Source organism: Trichechus manatus, unplaced genomic scaffold (assembly GCF_000243295.1).
Source record: "Trichechus manatus latirostris isolate Lorelei unplaced genomic scaffold, TriManLat1.0 scaffold00025, whole genome shotgun sequence".
NCBI classification, from domain to species: Eukaryota; Metazoa; Chordata; class Mammalia; order Sirenia; family Trichechidae; genus Trichechus; species Trichechus manatus.
The window spans coordinates 12,657,750-12,682,355 of record NW_004443961.1 but is presented as its reverse complement, the minus strand read 5'-3'; the positions used below and the strand labels follow the sequence as shown (position 1 = coordinate 12,682,355).

The window sequence follows — 24,606 nt, the reverse complement described above, 5'->3', positions numbered from 1 at the left end:
TGTATAGCAATAAGGGCATCCCATATATTTGGTGAGCAGTCTGACTTGGTATAACAGGCAGGTTCTTATCACAGGGTCCCTTGTGCAGGCTGTTTAAAATATGGAGATTTTTATATTTTGTCACTAACTTAATTGCATTGGCTATTTCAGAGTATCCATTACTGGCTGCTGAGATAGAAGAAATAGAAGATGTGCAACAACAGGAAGCTGCCCTGCTGACAAAGTGGCAAAGGATTATGGGAATTAATTATGAAATAGTGGTAGGTTAGCTTTCTCTCCCTAACTAGTAGCTGTATTTGAGTATATGGCAAAAATAATGATGAACCTTTGAAAGAGTCCCAGAGAAGCAAGATGTTAAGCTTTTTTGGAAGCCCTAAAAGTGCTGCTCCAGGTATTAAAAATTCAGATTGGAGAAAGTTGAATAGTAACCAAGGAACTGAAATAAATAAGATGGAAATTTAAGAACTCATAATCCATCAATGTTTTAATATTTTTTATAGTAGTATAAATAAATGATTTACTTAAAAATAAAACAAAAATCATCAGTGTATAGAATTGTAAAGGGACTCTTTCCCACTCCCTCTTTATCACTCCCTTTATAAGTTTGCATGCTTTATTTCATATTATTGTCCTTATATCATGGTGAATGTGTTATGATTATTGACGATTTGTGTATAGCGATCATAATCTCCTATCCTAAAAAGAAGTTTTACAAAATTGCCACAAATTATCAGTGTTTAGATGCATACCAGAAAATTTCAGAAATTTGAAAGAAAAAAATAAAATACTGTGCTGAGTAGAACTTTTTATATTGCTTTTAAGATTCAGGTACCTCTGGATTAGAAGAGATAAAGGGCAATGGATAATGACATATAATATTAATCATAACTAGCATTTATTGAGCATTTTGTGCCAGAAGTGTTCTAAGTGTTTTATTTAATCCTTGTGACAATAATCTTTTTTTGTTAACACCCAAGATGGTTAACAATCAAGTAAGAATTGAGTAAGTGCATCTGTTATTACCATTTTAAATCAAATCAAGGAAAAATACAGTCACATGGCCATTATCAATTGGGACCTGAAGGTTTCTCAGAGGAAGTGATACGTAAATTGGGCTTTAAGGAGTGAGAAAGATTTCATGCAGCATTAGATTTCAGTCAGATAATGTAGCTTCTGATATTCACCCTGCACATAGTAAGATTTGAAAAGAGATCTTTTTCAAATACACTCTTCTTTTCAGTCCTTCTATGCGTCAGTTTCCTTAACTGTAAAATAAAGGGGATGAAGCAGATGTCATTAGTATCCCTTCTGACTTTAATACTGTAATCATTGGATTCTGTGGGAAAATAAGTGATTTCCTAACATTCTTCTTTATTTTAATGTAGAAGTAGGAAATAGGAGGTATAATTGAGATAATCGATGTAAAGGGTTTAGCACAGTCCCTGGCACATCGTAAGTGCTAGGTAAATATGCAGGTTTTCTGTACTGTTGTTTGAGCTCAGGCTTTTGATTTTATCCATGATTGTTTTGACTACCTTGTGTCTGTTATCAGCATCTATAGGCTCTGCACAGTGTCTTGGGTGCTTACAGCTGCTGGCTTCTCCTTTCAGCTCGTGTTGGTTCATGAGACCAGTGGACATCAGTATTCTTTCATAGCAAAGCTCCGAAGCTTTGTAGTGTGTGGTTAGGTTTCTAAAGCTTTTGTAAGAAAGTTGACCATCTTTGGGTGAATATAAAATATATGCATGAGTAGATTAAAAAACAAAAATAAAAGAATATTAGAATTACTGATGATTTTTCTCCGTTCAGCTGGCCCATGTGAGCAAGTTCAGTGAGAGCAGTGGATTGGGGATAAGTCTGGAAGCAACAGTGGGGCATCATTTTATCCGATCTGTTCTACCAGAAGGTCCTGTTGGACACAGTGGGAAGCTGTTCAGTGGAGACGAGCTATTGGAAGTAAGGAGCTATGCCGTTCTCTCTCCCCCTTAAGTAGATTCTGAGGAGGCTACAGGAGGCTTAATATGAGGAATCAGTAAGTTCTTATGTTAAGATCCCCTCTGAAGGATACTTGAGAGAGGTCTGCAAATAAAAACTCACCCAAAGAAGAAATTTCAAATCTGAATATACGTTGGTCTTCAGACCAAACTTCTTAGTTTTTTTTTTTTTTTTTGGTCCAGCAAATTATATTTGTTTTTAAATTTTAAAACATTTATTCAGTTTTTAGAACAGGTAATAAATACATTCACGTTTCAAAAATCACAAAGAATTCAAAGATACAGACTTCGTACACAAAGACTCAGTGAAAAGTCTCCTTCCTGTTCCTAGTCACCCAGTTCCCATCACCTTTCAGTAGGTAACTATTGTTATTTGTTTCTTGTACATTCTTACAGATATTTTAATGCATAAATAAGAAAATTCAAATATATTATTTTCCCCTACTTTTTAAAACAAATATAGCATACAATATGTGCCATTTTTTATTTTTTTCACTTAATAATTATATAAAATGTTGATTATTTTTGTAACCTCCTTCTTCTTCCCTTCATCCTTGGGGAATATTCTTATTAACTCTTCATTTCCAAACTCCTACACTAGCAAATCAAGCATGAATGAAAGTTAGTGATTTTTTTGTGTGCTCTTGAGAAGGTCCAACGCCACCAAAACTCTGAACTTAGATAGAAATTGTTCTAGTTAGTGCTACTACAGGTCTAAATATATTTTTTTCCACAGGTGAATGGCATAACTTTGCTGGGGGAAAATCACCAAGATGTGGTCAATATTCTAAAGGAACTCCCTATAGAAGTGACGGTGGTATGCTGTCGCCGAACTGTGCCACCTACCACCCATGCAGAATTGGATAGCTTGGACTTATGTAACATGGAGCTAACCGAAAAGGTATCCGATTTCAGACAAGAGGTTAATGTGAAGGTATGCTGGAGGGGCTAAGTGGGGTCACCATGAGTCAGAATCAACTCGAAGGCAGCTGGTTAAGTGGTTTAGCTGGTTTAAGTGACATTTAAAATATTTTTAAGTTTTTTTTAGGGAGGTTAGCGGTGGGGGGTTTGGTATTTAATTTCCTCACATAGTTCATGACTTGTGCGTTGGACCATGGAGTCAGACAGACCTAGGGTGAAATCAGACCTGACACTTACTTGCTATACAACCTTGGGAAAGTCGCTTCATCTTTCTGAAGCTCAGTTTTCTCCTCTGTAAAATGTAAACAATGCCTGTCTCAGAGAGTTGCTCTGAAGGTTAAATAAGGTAATGTAACATTATTAGATACTCTTGTACACTATATGCTTGTATAATTGCTTCACAGGAATACTGTGAAATAGACACTCATGTTGTCCCCATTTTCAGAAGCGAGTACTGAAGGATGTAAATTGTATATGTAGCATGTGGTCGATTCTCTGGGTGGTGCAAATGATTAAGTGCTCAACTGCTAGCCAGAAGGTTAGCAGTTTGAACCCACCCAGAAGTGCCTTGGAAGACAGGCCTGGTGATCTTCTTCCAAAAGGTCACAGCCTTTAAAACCCTAGGGAGCAGTTCTGCTCTGCACACATGAGATCGCCATGAGTCAAAATTCGCTTGACACAATGAACAACAACATGGTATGTGGTAAAAGATACTCACATGTAATCTGCTCAGCTCAGTGCCTGCACATGGTTACTGCTCAGTGAATAGCCACATCGTTTCTGTGTGTATAGGTCCTACTTATATGCGCACTATGTATACTTTTAAAATGTGAGAAATTTGAGCCCATAATAATCTATATCAGATCATTTTCTGTGACAGCCAGTCTCCCATGTTCCTGTTTGTTCTTCTCCATTCAGATCCAAATGTGAAGAAATGGAGCTAATCTCCTTTTCTGAGGACATATGGTAGATGCCTAAAGTTAAAATTTGAACTTAACATGACTTGCAGTCTAGTCAAATCTTGCTTAAGGTATAATGAGAGAAGAGTTAGAATTTGATTTGTATTGTACTGAAGGGATCGGCACAATAGGATTATTTTGAAAACTTTGAAGAATAAAAGTGCAATGTTTAATATTCACAGAAGTGAATACGGTGAAAGAAGAAACCTAACTCCAAATTATAAGTAACTCAGAAGCCAGCACCGTATATACCCATATACGTTTTTATGAAGTATAAATGGAATTGTTACAATATAACAGATGGACAGATTTGCCTCCATGGTCCTAGGCTCTGTAGTAATTGATTAAAAGCAAAGATAGTACACAGATCAGAATTTTATCACCGTAAGTACAGCCATCTTAAATTTAATGTGTTCATAGAGAGGAACAAATTTAATTAACCTGGATTCACTCTCATTTATTTTTACTGAAGGAAGCTAACATTTTGAACACCTACTTCTGTGTCACATGCTTTATAAATATTACCTCATTTCATCCTTGAAACATTCAATGAGATGGGTAACTATGGAGCTCAGGTTAAGAATATTGCTCAAGGTAACACAGATAAGAAGTCATAGAGAAGAAGTCAAGCTCAAGTGAGTCTGACTTCAAATCTTACACCTTGTCGTTGTGCTCGGTAGTTTATTAATGAAATAGTCATGAGCACAAGTCTCAACATTCCAGAACTCTTGTTTGCATAGATTATAGGACTTCTACATATATCCATTTTCTCTTGGATTAGTCTTTATATTTATCATAATGTCACAATAGCCTTAAATTTTTTCTAACTATAGAGGTAATTCAGACACTGATGGAAAAAGTGAAAATCACCCACAGTCACGCTGCTGAAATGTAACCTTTGTACATTTTATAGGAGATCTTTGAACCATGTATTTTTAATACCTGTTAGAGCTTAGATATGTCTTCCTCTTTAACAGCTTTCATAATTACTACCTTAATCCCTAAAGGTGTCAAGTAAGCCGTTGTTGCTTTTACTCCAGAGTATTTTCCTCTGGACAGATGCTAGGAATCTCCCTTTTCCTTGACGCATTGGTGCATGTATCTTCTAATCGAGTGCCTCTGAAATAAGAGCTGTCTGGTCTGTTATCCAGCCTCATGTAGACCTCGGCGAGTTCACTGGGTCCTCCGAGACAGAGGATCCTGCACTGGCAGTGACCGACGTGGGTCAGAAGACAGAGGATGTTCAAGGACCTTTGGCTATGTGGGAGGCGGATGTTCAGCACATAGAGCTGGAGAAAGGGAACAAAGGACTTGGTTTTAGTATTTTAGATTATCAGGTAAATATGTCTTATTTTCAGCAACTTCCTTTTTTTTAAGAAAGATGACATATGCTAGAAGTATATTGTTGATAACAGAGAAAAAGATAATATTTTAGAATAATTTAGAAACATCAAAGACATTTACTTGTTTGTAGTGAATCTTTCAAAATAGTAATTTATTTGGTTCATTTGCTCCTTTGGTTATCTTAAAGGGTTTCTTTTAACATTGACTTCATTGAGATATTTTGTATTTGAGCTCTTGGAAATTTGAAAAACATACAGAACACATTTTAGGGAATACCATAGAAATCGAATTTTATTTTGTCGTTTGAGGAGTATGTTGAAATTAATTTTATTTCCCTGCTCTTAATGGATAGCTCACCTTTTAATGATAAGACAGCAAGGATAGATACTTATTTCTTTTGTCTGAAGCAAATGATAGCTTTATATTTGAATATAATTCTGATGTTTCCATCATTTTACTACATTTATGAGTATGCTTTAAATTGGTCGGTTGTGGCCTGTGTCCTCATCCTGTGTTGTGTTCTAGGCTGAGTAACTGAGGAAATGCTGAAGCCTGTCTGATAGAGCATAGCTGTTGCTCCTCATTAATTAATACTGAACCAGAAAGCTGTCTCAGGTGACTCCAGGGAGTTGTATTCTTCATAGGGACTGATTCTGGAGGCTTGTTCTAATATTAAGATTGCTGTGTATCTGAAAACACTACATCACCAAATACTATTTGGTCTTTTCTTTATCAGTTCACTTCAAACATATGGGTCCAACCTGTGCATTAGTGGTGAGTTGATGTTCCACACAGTGACATTCTATTTAACAAAGTTGCTCTTAATAATTAATATATTTGGCATCTAGCCTCAGATAATAGTTTTAAGATTATGACAATTATTAATAAATAAAATTATAGAAAGGATCTGTACAATATAGGAGTTTAACTCAGGAGCAGTGGCAAATGAGTTGCCATTATTTAGGGTAATCACTTACTATAACTCTCTAAAATGGAGAAAACCTTGCCAGATAATTCAGTAGAAGTTTTACTTTTTTTTTTTTTTTTTTTAAAGACACTTGAAACAGTTACCCATCTATTACAATTCATCATAGACGAACTTTAAAGAGTTTTTCAGGTGTTAAGGATCACAATACAGGGTCCTGGACAGAGCTGGAGAAAAATGTAGAACAAAATCCAAACTCACAAAAAAAGACCAGACTTACTGGCCTGACAGGGACTGGAGAAACCCCAGAAGTATGGTCCCTGGACACCCTTTTAGCTCAGTCATGAAGTCACTCCCGAGGTTCACCCTTCAGCCAAAGATTAGGCACACCCATAAAACAAAACGAGACTAAAGGGGCACAACAGCCTAGGGACAAAGACTAGAAGGCAGGAGGAGACAGGAAAGCTGGTAATAGGGAACCCAGGGTTGAGAAGGGAGAGTGTTGACATGTTGTGGGGTTGTTAACCAATGTCATAAAATAGTATGTGTACTAACGGTTTAATGAGAAACTAGTTTGTTCTGTAAACCTTCATCTAAAGTACAATTAAAACAAACAAACCAGTTGCCGTGAAAAAAAAAAAATTAAAAAAAAAAAAACGTTTTTCAGGTGTAAAAGTGAGCTGACTTGTCTTTAAATTTCCATTCTGTTAGGATCCGGTTGATCCAGCCAGCACTGTGATTGTAATTCGTTCCTTGGTGCCTGGTGGCATTGCTGAAAAGGATGGAAGACTTCTTCCTGGAGATCGACTCATGTTTGTCAATGACGTTAACTTGGAAAACAGCAGTCTTGAAGAAGCTGTACAGGCACTGAAGGGCGCACCCTCAGGAACTGTGAGAATAGGAGTGGCCAAGCCTTTACCTGTAAGAATTTGGATTTTATTGTCTTCTTTCTATATTTGCAAACAGCATGGCTGGCACGTATACTTTTAGGTTCAGGTGTTGTCATGATTGAATCATGACTTTTGGTAATGTTGATCAACATGTTTATTGGCTCCATGGGTATAAAGATTTTATTTTGAGTAACTTTTTAAAAAACGTAAAGGAATGAAAACATCCCAGAAGTTCAGAAATAAATTTGAACTTAATTGTGTGTGTGGTTGACTTTTGACTTTTTTATTAGCTAGTAAGATCATGATGAAAGCAGAATCAAATATTTTCAGAGAAATTGGACTTAAAATTCGATACCAATATAGTGGACTACTAGGGAAATGAATAGCATTAACAATTAAGACTGGAATCTATAATCAGTAGAATAAAGTAGAATCTCTGTCCAAGTATATTTAAGTCCCTATATTCTGTTGACTTCAGCACATTTGCTGTCTAATTACTGCAGAGCAGGAAATTGAACTTTCCAAAGTGGGTTCATCAGCTTGTGACTCTCCTTCTGGGAGAAAATAGCTCTCTTATTGCAACATGGCACTTATCACTGTATTGCAGTTAAATATTAGAGACATTCTCAATATTTGTGGATGTTTTCAGTGTATAAATACGTTTTTAAATGAAAGGACAAATATACCTTCTGTTAAGAAATCCAAATGTGTAGATATAATTGCATAAAAATCAAATAAGGATTTGTTGACTTTGTGAAAAAATTTTTCAATAGTATTCTTTATTTGTATGTTTAAAGTATTGGATTAAATTGTTCGTGCCCTGCTTTTTATTCAGGCAGCCTATGAAAATATATGTATGAAGAAAGGAAGAAAGAAAGAGACAGAGACACATGGAGGAAGGAAGAGAGGAAGGAAAAATAGAATTAAATAACCTAAAGTCAAACTAGGATTGTAGAAATCAGAACAAAAGATCAATACAAAAGGGAGTGGAAAGTGAAGATAGACCATTATGTTCATAAGGTTGGACCATATATTTGGTTCTGATCTTTAGTTCATAAGGTTGGACCATATATTTGGTTCTGATCTTTCCATTGGGCAAAGAGAAATGGCAAACATGACTCAGTATATGTGTTTTATTGCCCTTAAGGAGAAATCATATCAACTATTTAGAAGTAGCCTTTTACTAATAACTAGTTAGTTCCGAAATAAATTTCTTGCATGAGAGTATTTGACATCTCAAATTCGGTATGCATTGCTCTATATCCCAGATATAGATCTGTTACATAAAGTGAGGTCTAATAAGCGTTAAACTCTATGTGTGAGAAAAAAGGAAAACATTTTCCCTCTAATACTTTTTCTGTATGTATTGCTTTTGCTGTATGTAGGCAAGACCATTATCTAACTATTTTGGCCCATTTTAGTTGAGATTGAAATAAAAATGTTAGATTTTCTGTCAGTGTGACCAGGGTTACAGTATAATAGCTCAGGGTTCCAATTAAAGCAGACTATGTACATGGAGAGTTTTTATTAAACTGCTAAATTAAGAGACTTCACTATAGGGCACAGCAGTATTTCTTGTCATGTAGATTGCATTCTTTAAAATAATATCTTAGCAAAGGATGACAGAGAGAAGCTGATCCTTCTAAATGTTCTGTTCTTCTGCAGCTTCTTTCATGCCTTATCACATAAAAGTTGCCTTATTTCCATATGAGGAACTCTTTGTTTTACTTGGAATATTTGGCAGATAAAAATGACCAGAAGATTATTTTAATTTTAAAAATGGTTGATTTTGATCATCTTTTATAAGAAGAAGAAGGACAAAATCAGTAGAAAGAGATTCTCATCTAATAGATGATATTGGTAGTGAAACAAATAACCTCGTTTCTTAACTCATAAAAATATTAAACATGAATATCAGATTTTGTACTCACAATTCTGTGTTAAAGTCGTATCATTTGAAAACCTTCCCGTTTTTTCCTTTTCCTCTTCTCTCTTCTCCTCCTCCATTTCCCTTCCTCCATCCTTCTTTTCCTCTTTCCTCTTCTCTCCCTGTTTCCTGAATTCATCCTCCAACGCTGAGCTTCATTCTCCCTGCAGCTTTCGCCAGAAGAAGGCTATGTTTCTGCTAAGGAGGATTCCTTTCTCTACCCACCACACTCCTGCGAGGAGGAGGGGCTGGCTGACAAAGCCCTCTTCAGGGCTGACTTAGCTCTGGTTAGTGGCCACGACTTACCAAGCTTTCCTTCAGAAACTTTGTGTGTCTTATTTTTGCCTTTCAAAATATTTCAAAGAAATCTTACTACGTTCTTTGTTCAGTGTGTTTTGGAAAACTAAACAGGTTATCTCCAACTCCCAAGGTTCTCATAGTTCAAAATTGGAAAACAAAGAAAGTATAATATATGTGAAAGATATTTGTTGGATTTGTGGGGAAAATTCAACTAGCAATGCATTGTGTCAGCATGTAGAATTAATCTATACACAGTATCTGAAATTGTTGGAGAACCTGTTTGAACTTCTAATTTCGTACTTGAGTATCTCTAGGCATTCTTTGAATGTTTCCATATTTAGTGCTAAATCTGTGTTTTGGCTGCTTTTCTAAAGAGGAAACAGGTATTTTTTTTTCCATTAGATATTAACAGTATGAAAATCATATAAACTGGTTCAGTTATTGATTAAGAATGTAGAAGCTTCCAGAATAGGCAAATCCCACGTTTTTATAAATACATATATGTAAACATCATTGATTTAGTAGAAACTTTTAAATTAAAATTTTATTTCTGCTTGATATATAAAATCATTTATTGGAAGAAATGTATTTAGGGCCAGCTGGAGGCCACTTTGATGAATAAATAAATACATGACTCCTTCCCTTAAGAGCTTTGATGTCTAGAGAAGGAACAATGATATATGAATAATAAAACTAAATACAAGATGTAAATGCCCATGAAAGCAGCAGTCAAGAAATCAGACGATATATTGTATTGTACAAATCTGTTGCAGAAGACCTCTTTAAAGTATTAAAAAGCAAAAATGTCACCTTGAGGACTAAGGTGCACCTGACCCAAACCATGGCATTTTCAGTCACCTCATATACATGTGAAAGCTAGACAATGGATAAGGAAGACCGAAGAATTGATGCATTTGAATTGTGGAGTTGGCAAGGAATATTGAATGTACCGTGGATTGCCAGAAGAATGAACAAGTCTGTCTTGGAATAAGTATAGCCTGGGTGCTCTTTGAAGTAAGGATGGTGAGACTTTGTCTCATGTATTTAGGACATGTTACCAGGAGGGACCAGTCCCTGGAGAAGGACATCAAGTTTGGTAAACTAGAGGGTTAGTGAAAAAGAGGAAGATCCTCAACCAGATGTATTGACACAGTGGCTGCAGCAATGGGCTCAATAACAACAATTGTGAGGATGGCGCATGACCGGGCAGTGTTTCCTTCTGTTGTACACAGGGTCACTATGAGTCGGAACCGACTTGACAGCACCTGACAACAACAGTTAACATAGTCTTTTTGAAATGTCACAGGAGGCAGATACATAATTGTCTCTAGAAATACCTTAAGAAACAATTTCCTTCTAGGGTTTATGTTGCTCTCTCAAACCTCATGAAACAAATGCCAATTAAAAAGATTAATCCCACTTTTATGTGAGCTCAGCACCTTATAATGCTAATAGGTATCCTGGGTTTTCTCCCTAACTAGCTACATAATCTCGGACTGGTCAGTCAGCTTCTGTGGGTGTTAATTAGTGTTTTTATCTCTACAGTCATGAGACGAATTGATTATTAGGATCTCACCTAAAAGTCTAAGGCATCAGCAATAGGCATACAGATTTTATTGAGGTATTGCTTCTTTAATATTACTTAAAACAAATATTTACATATTGTAATTCCTGATACAAAGTTTAGTTATTAAAGTATTTACCATCTAGATTGTTGTACTTCAACATTTATAAAGAGTAAATCTCCACATAATGACTCACTAGTGAATTAGAACATGCATTTAAAATATGTTACTAGGCTTGTGAAATTTATTGGAAGAGAGGGTCACATTGAATGACCCACTTGCATTTTTATCAGTTGTTTACGGGAATGTACCTGGTATACTGTGATAGTGCTTCTTACTGCTCCTGGCTAAACATGTGAGTTGAAATCACAAAGAAATAGAGTGTATGGGATTTGCCACCAAGACATACAGAAAATACTGATGATATCTGAGAAGGGTAGTATGCATATCAGTTGTGTCTGTTCTAAGCTGTGACTATGAATGAATTGCAAGAAGAACATCCAAGCTCATCATGATTTTATTCTTTCACTTGGTTTTGCCACAGAAAATACTGACAGGATTTTTAGATAATATGTGGTGAAGTTCTCTACCTCACTCTATGAAGTTTCCCAACAACAGAGGTTTATAATTTAAACCTAACTAGATCATAATTAGGCCCCTAGTCCACAGTAATGGAGTCAAACATAAAAGCATCGTGAAGATGGCACAGGACCAGGCAGAGTTTTGTTCTGTCATACGTAAGGTCTCATGAGTCGGAGCTGAGTCAATGGCAACTAACAACAACAGTCTGGTAATATAATTTTACCATGAAACTACAGATTTACTGTGGGTTTCTAATGATCACCATCAAGTTACAGATACTGCAGAGTGAATGGTTTCAAGTCTAGTTAAAGATAACTCATAGAAAATATATTGTTTTAGTGAATTTTATGTGGATAACTGCCAAGTTGCCTTGTGGAATAACAGTTTTAGTTGAATAGGAAAAGTGATGACTTCATTTTATTATAAAATTTTAGGTGTCAGCTAAGTGATTTTTAAAAAAACAATGTGAATTGGGGAAAAAGTACATATTTTCCTTTAGTGATGGAACTGCTTCATCTTCAAGTTGATCCAGGCCCTTTGTTAAGTGTTACCCTTGGCCCTAGAATGCCAGCACCCTCTGCTGCTGGTGGACAGTCTGTCCTGCTCTGTTACATCAGTCAATCTCTGATGTGGTCAAGAAGATAAAGAAGGCATATAGATAATAGAATAGACAAAATAATTATGGAAGTGTGTCTTCTAGCCTCAAGTGGAGACTGTCATATGTATAATAGAACTGAATATCCAACTGACATTACTGTTTTTATTCCCAGGTGGACACAAATGATGCTGACTTGGTAGATGAATCCACATTGGAGTCTCAGTACTCTCCCGATAATGACAGTATCTACTCTCCTCAAGCCTCTGTTTTATCTCTTCATGGTAGTACTTGTAGCAACGGCCTGAACTATGGCCCTGCTCTTGCATCGTCACCTCCCAAGGTACACAGGAGATGTCATTTTATTTATAGTAAAACCTTTATGATAGTTTTCAAGAGGTCATTTTTCTGGAGGGGTTTTTGGGGTCGCATATAGAGACATTATGTTTCTCCAATCATGGATTTATTATCAGATAAATGTACAATTTAATTTAGGTAGTGTTGTTTGGGTATCTTTCAGACTACTCAAGACTATTTATATCTGATGTCTGTGAGACAGAGTAATAGAGGCAAGGGTTCAAAATTTGGATTATGATTTGCATGTTAGAAAGAAAAAAAAATAGTGACATGTGTTTCTCAAATTGTGATTTTAGCACTGTTAGTACTTTGGGAAAATTACAAGAACAAATTTATTTTCTAAATGGTTTTAAAATCAATTTTCATGCAAAGTTGTATAGTTTAGTATTTCTTGCATTAATATAATGTTTACTACCTAAGTTAAACTTAATGCTTTCATATGTTTTTATATGAAATGATGACAAAGAATACATTATGTAAAAATCATAGTGAATGGCAAATGTTTTTCTCTGGATATGAATGAAGAGTTTAGTTACTATCTGACATAACTGGGCCATCTATGTTTTAGAAATAAATTGTTGGCATAAATGCCCCAACTCTATTCATTTTCTTAGTGGCATACTCTATAATGTTCAATAAGTAATAGTATCTTACTATGTAACTTGGATTTCCTGATAACTAGTAAGGTTGTGGCACAGTGGTTAAAGTGGTCAGCTGCTAACCCAAAGGTTGGCAATTTGAACCCACCAGCCCCTCCGCAGGAGAAAGATGTGGCAGTCTGCTTCTGTAAAGACTTACAGCCTTGGAAACCATATAGGGTTACTATGAGTCAGAATCGACTTGAGGACAACGAGTTTAGTGAGGGTTTAGTGAGGTTGAACACTTCCTCACATATTGGCCATTTGGCTTTCACCTCCCATCAATTAACCTCTTCATATCTTTTGATCATCTTTATATTGGTTGCCTGTCTTTCTATTGATTTGTTGGAGTTTTTTATATTTTCTGGAAATTGATATACAAAACAATACAGTATATTTTTTAGGATTATGTGTATGCATGTGTGTAGAAAAAAAATCTAAAAATGTGTGGGAGTGATACTTTACAACATCAAGAAAGAAATTAAGCCTGGAGAAAAAAGCAAGGGTGGAAATTTAGCTGAGTTGGAATCAACTCAATGGCAGGGGTTTGATTTTGGTTTTGGTTATAGGGTCACTATGGGTCGGATTCGACTCGATGGCAACGGGTTATATGAGTTAGAATCGACTCGACGGCATCTGGTTGTAGTACATTATACGGGCCCTGGTGGCGAAGTGGTTAAGCATTTGGCTGCTAACCAAAAGGTCGGCAGTTCGAATCCACCAACCGCTGCTTGAAAACCCTGCAGGACAGTTCTCCTGTGTCCTGTAGGGTCACTATGAGTCAGAATCAACTGGAAGGCAGTGGGTTTGGTTTTCTGGATAATACATTATATCATTTAAAAAAGATTTGAAGGAAATATGGGAAAATGTTAATATCTGTTAAGTGTGGGCAAAGAGTACATATAGGGGAATAGTTATTTTTATTTATCTGTGCTGGAAATCTACCATAAATAAATATTAAAAATAAGAGTAAGAAGACAGGACAGTACTTTTTCTTAAATATGATGAAATAGGCATTTTCCACAAAAATTGAATTCAGTGGGAAGGTCGTCTGTATTTATGGACAAGTTGGAAGGTGGAATTTCCATAGGCCTAGCTCAGTTTTCTTCCTTTCTTGATTACCAAGAAATTTTTTTGGCCAGAACATTTTCAAAGCATTTTCTTTTATGTTCAAGGTGCACCTGTTATCCTTGCAAATGATGCTGGGCAATCTCATGGAATTGGTTTGCAAGGTATAATCTTCAATGGAGCAGCGGCTCTGCTCTCCCCACACCTGCGCCTGTCTGGCTGGCTGCATCCCGTCTGGAATGTGTTCAGTCTTTACTGGCCTCAGGGCCAGAAGCTGAGTTCATCTTCTAATAGAATCCCCTAATCCACAGCATAGCACATGTCTTCTTGCCAGTGGGACAGATTGCATTGTTTAATTTAGTAATTGTTACTTAAAGGGATTACACAATCTGCATACTGAGAAGCATATACTTCACAGGGCAAATGCTGGCTGTATACAGCACCGCATATTGGCTTTCTGAAATCTGTTTGCCTCTTTTTTTTTTTTTTTTGCCTTTCCCTAAGCAGTTTACTCTTTTGTTGAAGTAAATTTTGGCAAGCTAGGCTATCAACTGAAATATTTAAACTACAGAACAACAAAGAAGACGTTAATGAGGGTGTTTTAAAAACACATTGTGGAACTCCTGCATGCATTCAGTTTTCTTAGAAAGTCGGAGTCTTCCCACATCGTGGTAAACCTCTGCAGTTCTTTTTTGTTTGTCTGTTTTTTTGGCTGCACCTTTTGAGTACTTAGATTTCTACTAGAAAATTGTATGTAAATGAACAAAATTAGATGATGCTTTTATCTTTCTGTCTCTCTGAACTGAAATTATTTTAAAAAGAGAGAATGATGATTGGTTATGGAATTTAGAATTGATTCTTTTCTTAGGAAAAACGTTAGCTTACTTCAGGACTTTTTAATTGATAAAACAAATACAGTATAAGATATTTAAGAAAATCAAACTAGCTTCCATACTGATTTTAAAGAAGAGTAAAGTAGCGTGTGAAAATTTCAGTGATTCCTCAGGCTTTTGTCTTTGCTAAATGTGTGATAATGTTGTAGCTGTAAATGGTGTCTGGAAATGGCCAAATAGTTTTACCCATCTCTTCAGTTTGATGAGAGATGTTTTGACATCTGTCAGGTATACTACTAGAGGTGGTAAGAGCTCCTTCCCTGGAGCATGGACTCATCACAGAGGGAAGCCTCGCTTCTGAACAGAGCTTGTACCACCACTTAAACACCAGAGGACGACAACCCTATGTTGGCACTCCTGTTCTTAAAACTCTCTCTTTTCAGGGGCTCAGTCTGCTCTTTTTATTTAAAGAGGATATGCTTGCTTACTTTGATTAATTATCATTTAAGAGAAATAACCATTATTCAAGAACCAGGAAAATGTGGATTAATAGAAGCAGATCATTGAAATGTGGATTTTAAAGGGCAACATGACTGTAGCCAGTGGTTTTTTTTTCTTTCTCATTTTTCTAAGTTTCAATCTTTTGACTGTCTTTTTACCCCCTTTTCTTATCACCTCCAAACAGATGACAAGGTGCAGAAATAATTGTTTTTTTTTTAAATTTTTTTTATTGTACTTTAGATGAAGGTTTACAGAACAAGTAGTTTCTCATTAAACAGTTACTACGCGTATTGTTTTATGACATTGGTTAACAACCCCATGACATGTCAATACTCTCCCTTCTCGACCTTGGGTTCCCTATTACCAGCTTTCCTGTCCCCTCCTGCCTTCTCATCCTTATCCCTGGGTTGTTGTGCCCCATTAGGCTCCTTTTGTTTTATGGGCCTGTCTAATCTTTGGCTGAAGGATAAACCTCCGGAGTGACTTCATTACTGAGCTTAAAGGGTGTTCGGGGGCCATACTCTCAGGGTTTCTACAGTCTCTGTCAGACCAATAAGTCTGGTATTTTTTGGTGAGTTAGAATTTTGTTCTACATTTTTCTCCAGCTTTGTCTGGGGCCCTGTGTTGTGATCCCGGTCAGAGCAGTCAGTGGTGGTAGCCGGGCACCATCTAGTTGTACTGGACTCAGTTTGGTGGAGGCTGTGGTAGTTGTGGTCAGTTAGTCCTTTGGACTAATCTTTGTATCTTGTTTTCTTCACTCTCTCTTGCTCCTGAAGGGGTGAGACCAGTGGAGTATCTTAGACGGCTGCTCACATGCTTTTAAGACCCCAGACGCTACTCACCAAGGTAGAATGTAGAACATTTTCTTTATAAACTGTGTTATGCCAGTTGAGCTAGATGTTCCCCAAGACCGTGATCCTCACAGCCCTCAGCCCAGCAATTCAGCCCTCAGGGAGTTTGGATGTGTCTATGGAGATTCCATGACCTTGCCTTGTACAAGATGTGCTGGCTTCCCAGTATTGTGTACAGTGTTACCATTCACCAAAGTTATTGTCTATTGTCTATTTAGTGTTCCCCCCATCCCTCCCCTCCCTCGTAACCATCAAAGATTGTTTTTTTGTGTGTGTGTGTAAGTCTTTTCATGAGTTTTTACAGTAGTGGTCTCATACAATATTTGTCCTTTTGTGATTGACTTATCTCACTCAGCATAACACCCTCCAGATTCATCCACGTTATGAGATGCTTCACAGATTCATCATTGTTCTTTATCGTTGCATAATACTCCATTGTGTGTATGCACCATAGTTTGTTTATCCATTCATCTGTTGATGGGCATCTAGATTGTTTCCATCTTTTTGCTATTGTGAGCAATGCTGCAGTGAACATGGATGTGCATATGTCTATTCAAGTGACAACTGTTATTTCTCTAGGATATATTCCTAGGAGTGGGATTGCTGGACTGTATGGTATTTCTATTTCTAGCTTTCTAAGGAAGCACCATATCCTTTTTCAAAATGGTTGTATCATTTTGCATTCCCCCCAGCAGTGCATAGGAGTTCCAATATCCCTGCAACCTCTCCAACATTTGTTATTTCCAGTGTTTTTGATTTGTGCCAGTAATGCTGGGGTGAGATAGTATCTCACTGTGGTTTTGATTTGTATTTCTCTAATGGCTAGTGATTGTGAGTATTTCCTCATGTGTCTGTTGGCCACTTGAGTGTCTTCTTTGGTGAAGTGTCTGTTCACCAGCTTTGCCGATTTTTTAATTGGATTATTTGTCTTTTTGTTGTAGAGATGTTAGATTTTCTTGTAGATTTTAGAGAGTTGATCTTTGTCTGATTTATAATGGCCAAAATTTTTTTCCTAGTCTGTAGGTTCTCTTTTTATTCTTTTGATGAGCATCAGTGTTTGATTTTTAGAAGATCCCAGTTATCTAGCTTATCTTCTGTAGTTTGTGTGTTTGTATCCTGTTAATGCTGTGTATTAGGGCCTCTAGTGTTGATCCTATTTTTTTTCTATGAACTTTATAGTTTTTGGCTTTATATTTAGGTCTTTGATCCATTTTGAATTAGTTTTTGTATATGGTGTGAGGTAGGGGTCCTGTTTCATTTTTTTGCAGATGGATATCCAGTTTTGCCAGCACCATTAGTTAAAAAAACTGTTCTCCATTTGATGGACTTTAGGCCCTTGTCAATGATCAGGTGACCGTAGGTGAATGGATTTACATCTGGGTTCTCAGTTCTGTTCCATTGGTCAATGTATCTGTTGTTGGACCAGTACCAGGCTGTTTTGACTACGGTAGCTGTATAGTAGGTTCTGAGGTCAGGTAGTGCAAGTCCTCCTACCTTATTCTTCTTCTTCAGTAGTGCTTTTCTTATCCGGGGCTTCTTCCTTTTCTGTCTAAAGTTAATGATTGGTTTTTCCATCTCTTTAAAGAATGTTGTTGGTATTTGGATTGAGATTGCATTGTATTTGTAAATTGCTTTGGGTAGAATTGTCATTTTCACAGTGTTGAGTCTACCTATCCATGAGCATGGTATGTTTTTCCATTTATGTAGATCTCTTGGTTTTTTTGCAGTAGTGTTTTGTAGTTTTCTTTGTATAGGTCTTTTACATCCCTGGTTAGATTTATTCCTAAGTATTTTATTTTTTTAGGGGCTATTTTAAGTGGTATATTTTCCTGATTTCCTTTTCATCCTCTTTATTGGTGTATAGGAATCCAACTGATTTTTGTATGTTTATCTTGTATCCTGCTACTTTGTTGAATCTTTCTAATAGTTCCAGTAGTTTTCTTGTGGAGTCTTTAGGGTTTTCTATGTATGGTATCATATCATCCATAAATAGGGACAGTTTAACTTCTTAATTACCAATTTGGCTGCCCTTTATTTGTTTTTCTTGCCTTATTGCTCTAGTTAGAACTTCCAGCACAATGTTTAATAGGAGTGGAGATAAAGGGCATCCTTGTCTTGTTCCTGTTCTTAAGGGGAATGTTTTCAGTCTCTCTCCATTAAGAGTGATGTTGGCCATTGGTTTTACATAGATGCCCTTTATTATGTTGAGAAGCTTCCCTTTTATACCTATTTTATTGAGAGTTTTTATCAGGAATGAGTGTTGGACTTTGTCAAATGCCTTTTCTGCATCAGTTAAGATGATCATGTGATTCTTTTCTTTCCTTTTTTTATGTGGTGGATTACGTTGATTGATTTTCTAATGTTGAACCTCCTTGCATACCTGGTATGAATCCTGTTTGGTCGCGGTGTATTATTTTTTGGTTATGATGCTGAATTCTATTGCCTAGAATTTTGTTGAGAATTTTTGCATCAATACTCATGAGAGATGTTGGTCTGTAATTTTCTTTTTTTGTGGTGTCTTTGCCTGGTTTTGGTATCAGGGTTATGCTGGCTTCATAAAATGAATTTGGAAGTATCCCTTCCTTTTCTATGTTCTGAAATAGTTTGAGTAGTACTGGTATAAGCTCTTCTCTGAATGTTTGGTAGAATTCTCCAGTGAAGGCATCTGGGCCAGGGGTTTTTTGTTGTTGTTGTTGGAATTTTTTTTTATTACCTTTATAATCTCTTCTCTTGTCATGCATCTGTTGAGATTTTCAACATCACTCTGTGTTAGTTTGGGTAGGTAGTGTGTTTCTAGAAATTTATCCATTTCCTCTAGGTTTTCAAATCTGTTGGAGTATAGTTTTTCATAATACTCTCTTATGATCCTTTTTATTTATAATGTCCCACTTTTCATTTCTTATTTGGGTTATTTGCATCCTCTCCTGTTTTTCTTTTGTCAGTTTGGCCAATGGTTTATCGATTTCCTTGATCCTTTCGAAGAGCCAATTTTTGGTTTTGTCGGTTCTTTCTATTGTTTTTCTATTCTCTACTTCATTTATTTCTGCTCTGATCTTTACTATTTCCTTTCTTACGGTGGCTGTGGGCTCTTTTTGCTGTTCTCTTTCTATTTGAGTGCTGTATTTAATGTTTTGACTTTGTCCCTTTCTTCTTTTTTGATATGTGCGTGTATTGCTATAAATCGTCCTTTGAGGACTGCCTTTGCTGTGTCCCAAAGGTGTTGGTATGATGTGTTTTCATTCTCATTTGATTTTGATTCCATCTCTGATTTCTTCTATTACCCAGTAGTTTGTAAGCAGGGTGTTATTCAGTTTCCATGTAATTGATCTTTTTTCCTTGCTCTTCCTGTTGTTAATTTCTACCTTGATGGCATTGTGGTCAGAGAAGATACTTTGTATTATCTCAGTGTTTTGGATTTTGTTGAGGGTGGTTCTGTGGCCTAAGATGTGGTCTATTCTGGAGAACGTTCCATGTGCATTGGAAAAGAATGTATACTTTGCAGCTGTTGGGTGGAGTGTTCTATATATGTCTATGAGGTCAGGTTGGCTGATTGTGCCCTTTAGGTCTTCTGTATCTTTGCTGAGTTTCTTTCTAGATGTTCTGTCCTTTATGGAGAGTGGTGTGGTGAAGTCTCCTACTATTATTGTGGAACTGTCAATTTCTCTTTCTAGTGGTGTTAGAGTTTGTTTTATGTATTTTGGAGCCGTGTCATTGGGTGCGTAGATGTTTATTATGGTTATGTCTTCATGCTGGATTGTCCCTTTGATCACTATATAGTGTCCTTCTTTGTCTATTATGGTGAATTTTGTTTTAAAGTCTATTTTATCTGACAGTAGTATTGCCACTCCTGCTCTTTTTTGGTAGCTTTTTGTTCGATGTATTTTTTCCATCCTTTGATTTTTAATAAATTTATGCCTTTGTTTCTATGGTGTGTCTCTTGTCAACAGCAAATTGATGGCTCCTGTTTTTTATCCATTCTGTCACTGTTTCTTTATGGGTACATTTAGAGCATTTCCATCCAGTGTAATTATTGATAGGTGTAAGTTTATTGCTGTCATTTTATAGTGCTTTTTTCTGTGGAGCTGACGTTTTCTTTGTTCCTCTTACTCTCCTGTGCTGAATTACTTTTGTTTGTGGATTTTTGTTTTTTCATTTCTTTTGTTTTTGTAGATTTTGTTTTTACTGAGACTTTATGTTTTTCTTCTTTATTTTGATGAGTATGTTTGTTAACTTTCTTTGTGATTACCTTGAAATTTACCCTTATCTTCCTAGGTTTGAACCAGTTTGGTATCACCTTGCCATCCTCTCCATTAGAGGGTTCTATACCTACACCATTTATTCCCTCTTTTATTGTTTGACATTATTGTCATTTGCAGATTAAACTCTCTGGTTCCCTGTTGTAATACTTTTGGCTTTGGATAGTCCTTGAGAGTTCATTTCCTAAGTTGATATGTGGCTGGTACGATTTTGCATCCTAGATTCAGTCTGTGGTCTAATGTTGTTTGTTCTCAGACCAAAGGACTCCCTTTAATAATTCTTGTAAGTCTGGTTTGGTTTTTACATGGTCCCTTAATTTCTGTTTATCTGGAAATGTTCTAATTTCACCGTCGTATTTGAAGGAGAGTTTTGCAGGATATGTTATTCTTGGCTGGCAGTTTTTTTTCTTTCAAGGTTTTATATAAGTAAATGGAAAAAAGCAGCACTAGCAACAAGCAAATGGCACTCAGGGAGCTGGCCAGTTTGGGCAGGCGGAAACTAAGCAGCATAGGGCTGATGCCGGTGCCCCCAGCCAAGAGACTTTGGCGGCAGGAAGCAGAGGAGGCTGAGTGGGGGTGAAGAAGGGTGGGGAGTGGGAAAGCATATATCGCTGGCTACCAGTTGTTCTGTCTCCTGCTGGAAGCTACATGAAGCTGCTTTCCTGTACTCCCTGTTCGCCGATCTCCAGCAGGAGTCTGAGATGGCGAACCGCTGCTTCAGTAGCTGATAGGGGACCTCTGCTTGTAACTGTCCTTGCTCTCTGTTCTCTGTCAGTTTTTTATTCCATTTGGTGCTTGGTTTAGTTCTTTATCTCTTCATTTGATGCTTAGGGTTCCAAAATTGACATTTGTCTCTGTTTGACTTAGTTTTTTGGGTCTTTGCTGTAGAGAGACAGAGTGGTGCTTCTGTCTATAGTGCCATATTGCCTGGAAGTCAGAAACAATTGCTTTTCAAACTTGAATGCATATAGGTGTTTTTAAAAGCTCACCATGGTTTTGGAGGAGAAAATGCTGTAATTTATTTTTTCATATTTTGGTTTAAAATATAACCAAGATGTAAATATAGTTTTATTGTGAAAAATGTAAGAGCTATATAATGAGAGTCCCCTCTTCTATTCCCTTATCCACTTTCCCACACCCTGTCTTCACATGTGCTCTCACATCCTCACCAGAGAGTGATGAAATTGTTACCAGTTTGGTGCATAACTTTCATTCCTAAATATTGGTCCCACTAGGAAACGCTATTGATTTTAGTGAAGATTGATCTTGGTGTTTGTCAAGATAGGAGCCTCTTTTTGCATGTTGCATACCAGACATGGCTAATGGATTCTGTGATTAAAACATCTGCATTTATTCCTACCAGTCCCTAGTTAGTATCATTTTCTAGCTTAAACTATTGCTGCCTTCACATCCACGTTTTAAATGTTGATACAGTTTCTTGTTTATTTATTTATTTATTGGGAAAGTGGGTTGAGATCAAAAACTACTTATATTGCTATCATCAAGATGATGAGAGTTATTATGAAAGTCTTAGTGACAAAACGGCAGGCTTTCAAGGGTACAAAAAATATTGCTTTTTCCCTCAGTAGGTCAGTGTACAAACAGTAAATGTGCTGTGCCTTACCTCAGGAAGAGTAAGAGAATGAAAGATAATGGTAAATTCCAGCAACTATGCTTATAGTATTTTTTTTTTTAATAAAAGAAGAATTCTCTGGTAGACTGCTTATTAAAAAAAACCAAGTCTGTGTCTAGCATATGTTTAAATATTTAGCTAGTACATGTAAATACATTATCTGGGTAAGTGTCCCAGGTATAACTGTCTTAGTTACCTAGTGCTGCTGTAAGACATGTACCACAAGCAGGTAGCTTTAAAGAGCATAAATTTATTTTCTTGCAGTTCTGGAGGCTGAAAGTCCATATCAGGGTCTTGGTTATGTTGATTCTTTCCTTGTTGGTAGCCCCAAGCATTCCTTGGTTCTTTGGCATTTCTTGCCTTGTAGATGATCCTTATATGGTTTCTGTCTTCCCTCTTGTGTGTGTCTGTGTGTCTATTCTGGCCTTTTTATAACTCAGAAATGATTAGGTTTAGGATTCACCCTACACTGATATGACCTTATCAAAAACCAAAGAAAACCCTCTTTTCAAACAGGATCACATCTACAGGCACAGGGGCCAGGAATCCAACACATATTTTTGGAGGGCACTGTTCAGTCCTGTGACACAGTGGGTAAGAGCTTGGCTGCTAACCGAAAGGTCAGCAGTTCAAAATCTACCAGCTGCTCCTTGGAAACCCTGTAGGGCAGTTCTACTCTTTTCTGTCCCATAAGATTGCTATGAGTTGGAATAGACTCGACATCAGTGGGTTTTTGTTTTTATTTTCCAGATTCAATTCGTAGCCATACTTACGTATTACATATACGAAATAGAGCTACTTTTAAGTATATGTGTCATTTTTATTTAACCTCCCAGGGGCAGATTAACCAGTAAGCAAGGTACACATGGACTTACAGTAAGCAAGGTACACAGGGCCTTAATTGTGTTTACTTACTAATCTGTAGGGCACAATTTCACATGGGTTTCACAACATCTTTGATAAGCACACGTAAGCATAACCCGTCCTGCCTCTCCCCAATTTTTTTTTTTTTCCTGAGAACAAGAATGTTATCAAGTGGAGGCACATATTAATGTGGGTTTTTAGAAGACTTCAATTTAGATACCAAGTTGCACTGGGAAATTGTACAGTTATTTTTGGACATTGTATGGGGGAAGAACTACTTTTCTTTGAGATCCATAAGATTTTTAAAAATAAAACTCAGTTGTTCAGCAACCAGAAATGTTTCTGAAGTAGGCGTATGTTGTCTGCTGTGTTGATTAGCTCTTTATTTTCTGCATGTCTGTGTTAACTCCTTCATGAATAATTCATGGAAATTTCTGTTGCATGATTTACAGTGAACCCCAGCTAACAAGGGCTGCTTGACCTCTTTTTCTGATGAAAAGCAGTTTTGATTGTTACCTTTACTTGAGGCATGGGGGAGATGATTTACTGCTAATTATTATAATTAATTTAGTAATACAGAAGCTAGCCAATTCTATAGTAAGTACGTTGTTACTTTTCATAAGAATAAAATAATCAAAATTGAGTGAATGAATGGACAGATTATTGTTTATGTTCTGGGAGTGTAGATTATACCTTTATATCATTTGTTCCTGAAGAAAGTAAGGATGTTACTTGTTTGTATGATATTCCCACTTGCCTCAGTCTTTTGTACCAGGAATATTTGTTATTTCCAGAAAGATAATAACTTGCACTGAAGAAAAAGAGTATAATAAATTGTGTTGGAGCGATTAATTACCCATTTAGCAAAAACATGAAATCTCACAACACACCCTGAAATAAACTCTAGATGGATTAAAAAATTGAATCTGAAAACAATTATAAAATAGAAGAAAAATACTAGAAAACATTTCATTTACTTTGTGTGGAGGAGGACTTACTATGCAAGATATAAAACCCAGAACCACAGAGGAAAAAATTACAAATTTGATTACATAAAAACTTTAATTTTTTCATCACAAAATATAACATATACAAATTTAAAAGATTAGTGATAGACTGGGAAAGTATTTGCAACACATATCGTGAATAACAACTTTATATTCACATTATGTAAATCATAAGAACAAGTAAAAATCACCTAATAGGAAGTTTGATAAAGTATATGAAGAGAATGTTCACAGAAGAAGATGTATAAATGGCATATACTCACTAGAGCAAGGACATGCACAGAAAACACTAATGAATAGATTCCTTACAGATCAGATTGCCAAATATATCTAGGAATGGCAAGATAAATAATGGATGTTCCCATATTCTAGTTTTGCAAGTGAAAATTGGAAGACAGTTTGGCAGTGTGTATCAACATTTTAAGTGTGCATATCATTTGACCCACAACTCCAATTCTAGGAGTTCATACTAAATAATTTTTTTTTTCCAATAGTTTTTTTTTTTTTAATTGTACTTCAGGGGAACGTTTACAGAACAAATAGTTTCTCATTAAGCAGTCAGTACACATTGTTTTATGACATTGGTTAACAACCCC

General features: G+C 36.4%; 1 protein-coding gene across 4 annotated transcripts in view; it reads left to right on the top strand.

Moving 5' to 3' along the window:
• MPDZ (multiple PDZ domain crumbs cell polarity complex component) overlaps positions 1-24,606 on the top strand; it is a 163,953-nt gene that overhangs the window by 54,374 nt on the left and 84,973 nt on the right. For all 4 annotated transcript variants that reach the window (XM_004373498.2, XM_004373497.2, XM_004373496.2 and 1 more), the window contains exons 12-18: positions 151-260; positions 1,810-1,956; positions 2,731-2,895; positions 5,026-5,211; positions 6,855-7,064; positions 9,131-9,247; positions 12,178-12,345. In XM_004373498.2, the coding sequence (XP_004373555.1) occupies positions 151-260; positions 1,810-1,956; positions 2,731-2,895; positions 5,026-5,211; positions 6,855-7,064; positions 9,131-9,247; positions 12,178-12,345 (1,103 nt within the window). The remainder of the gene's footprint in view (positions 1-150; positions 261-1,809; positions 1,957-2,730; positions 2,896-5,025; positions 5,212-6,854; positions 7,065-9,130; positions 9,248-12,177; positions 12,346-24,606) is intronic.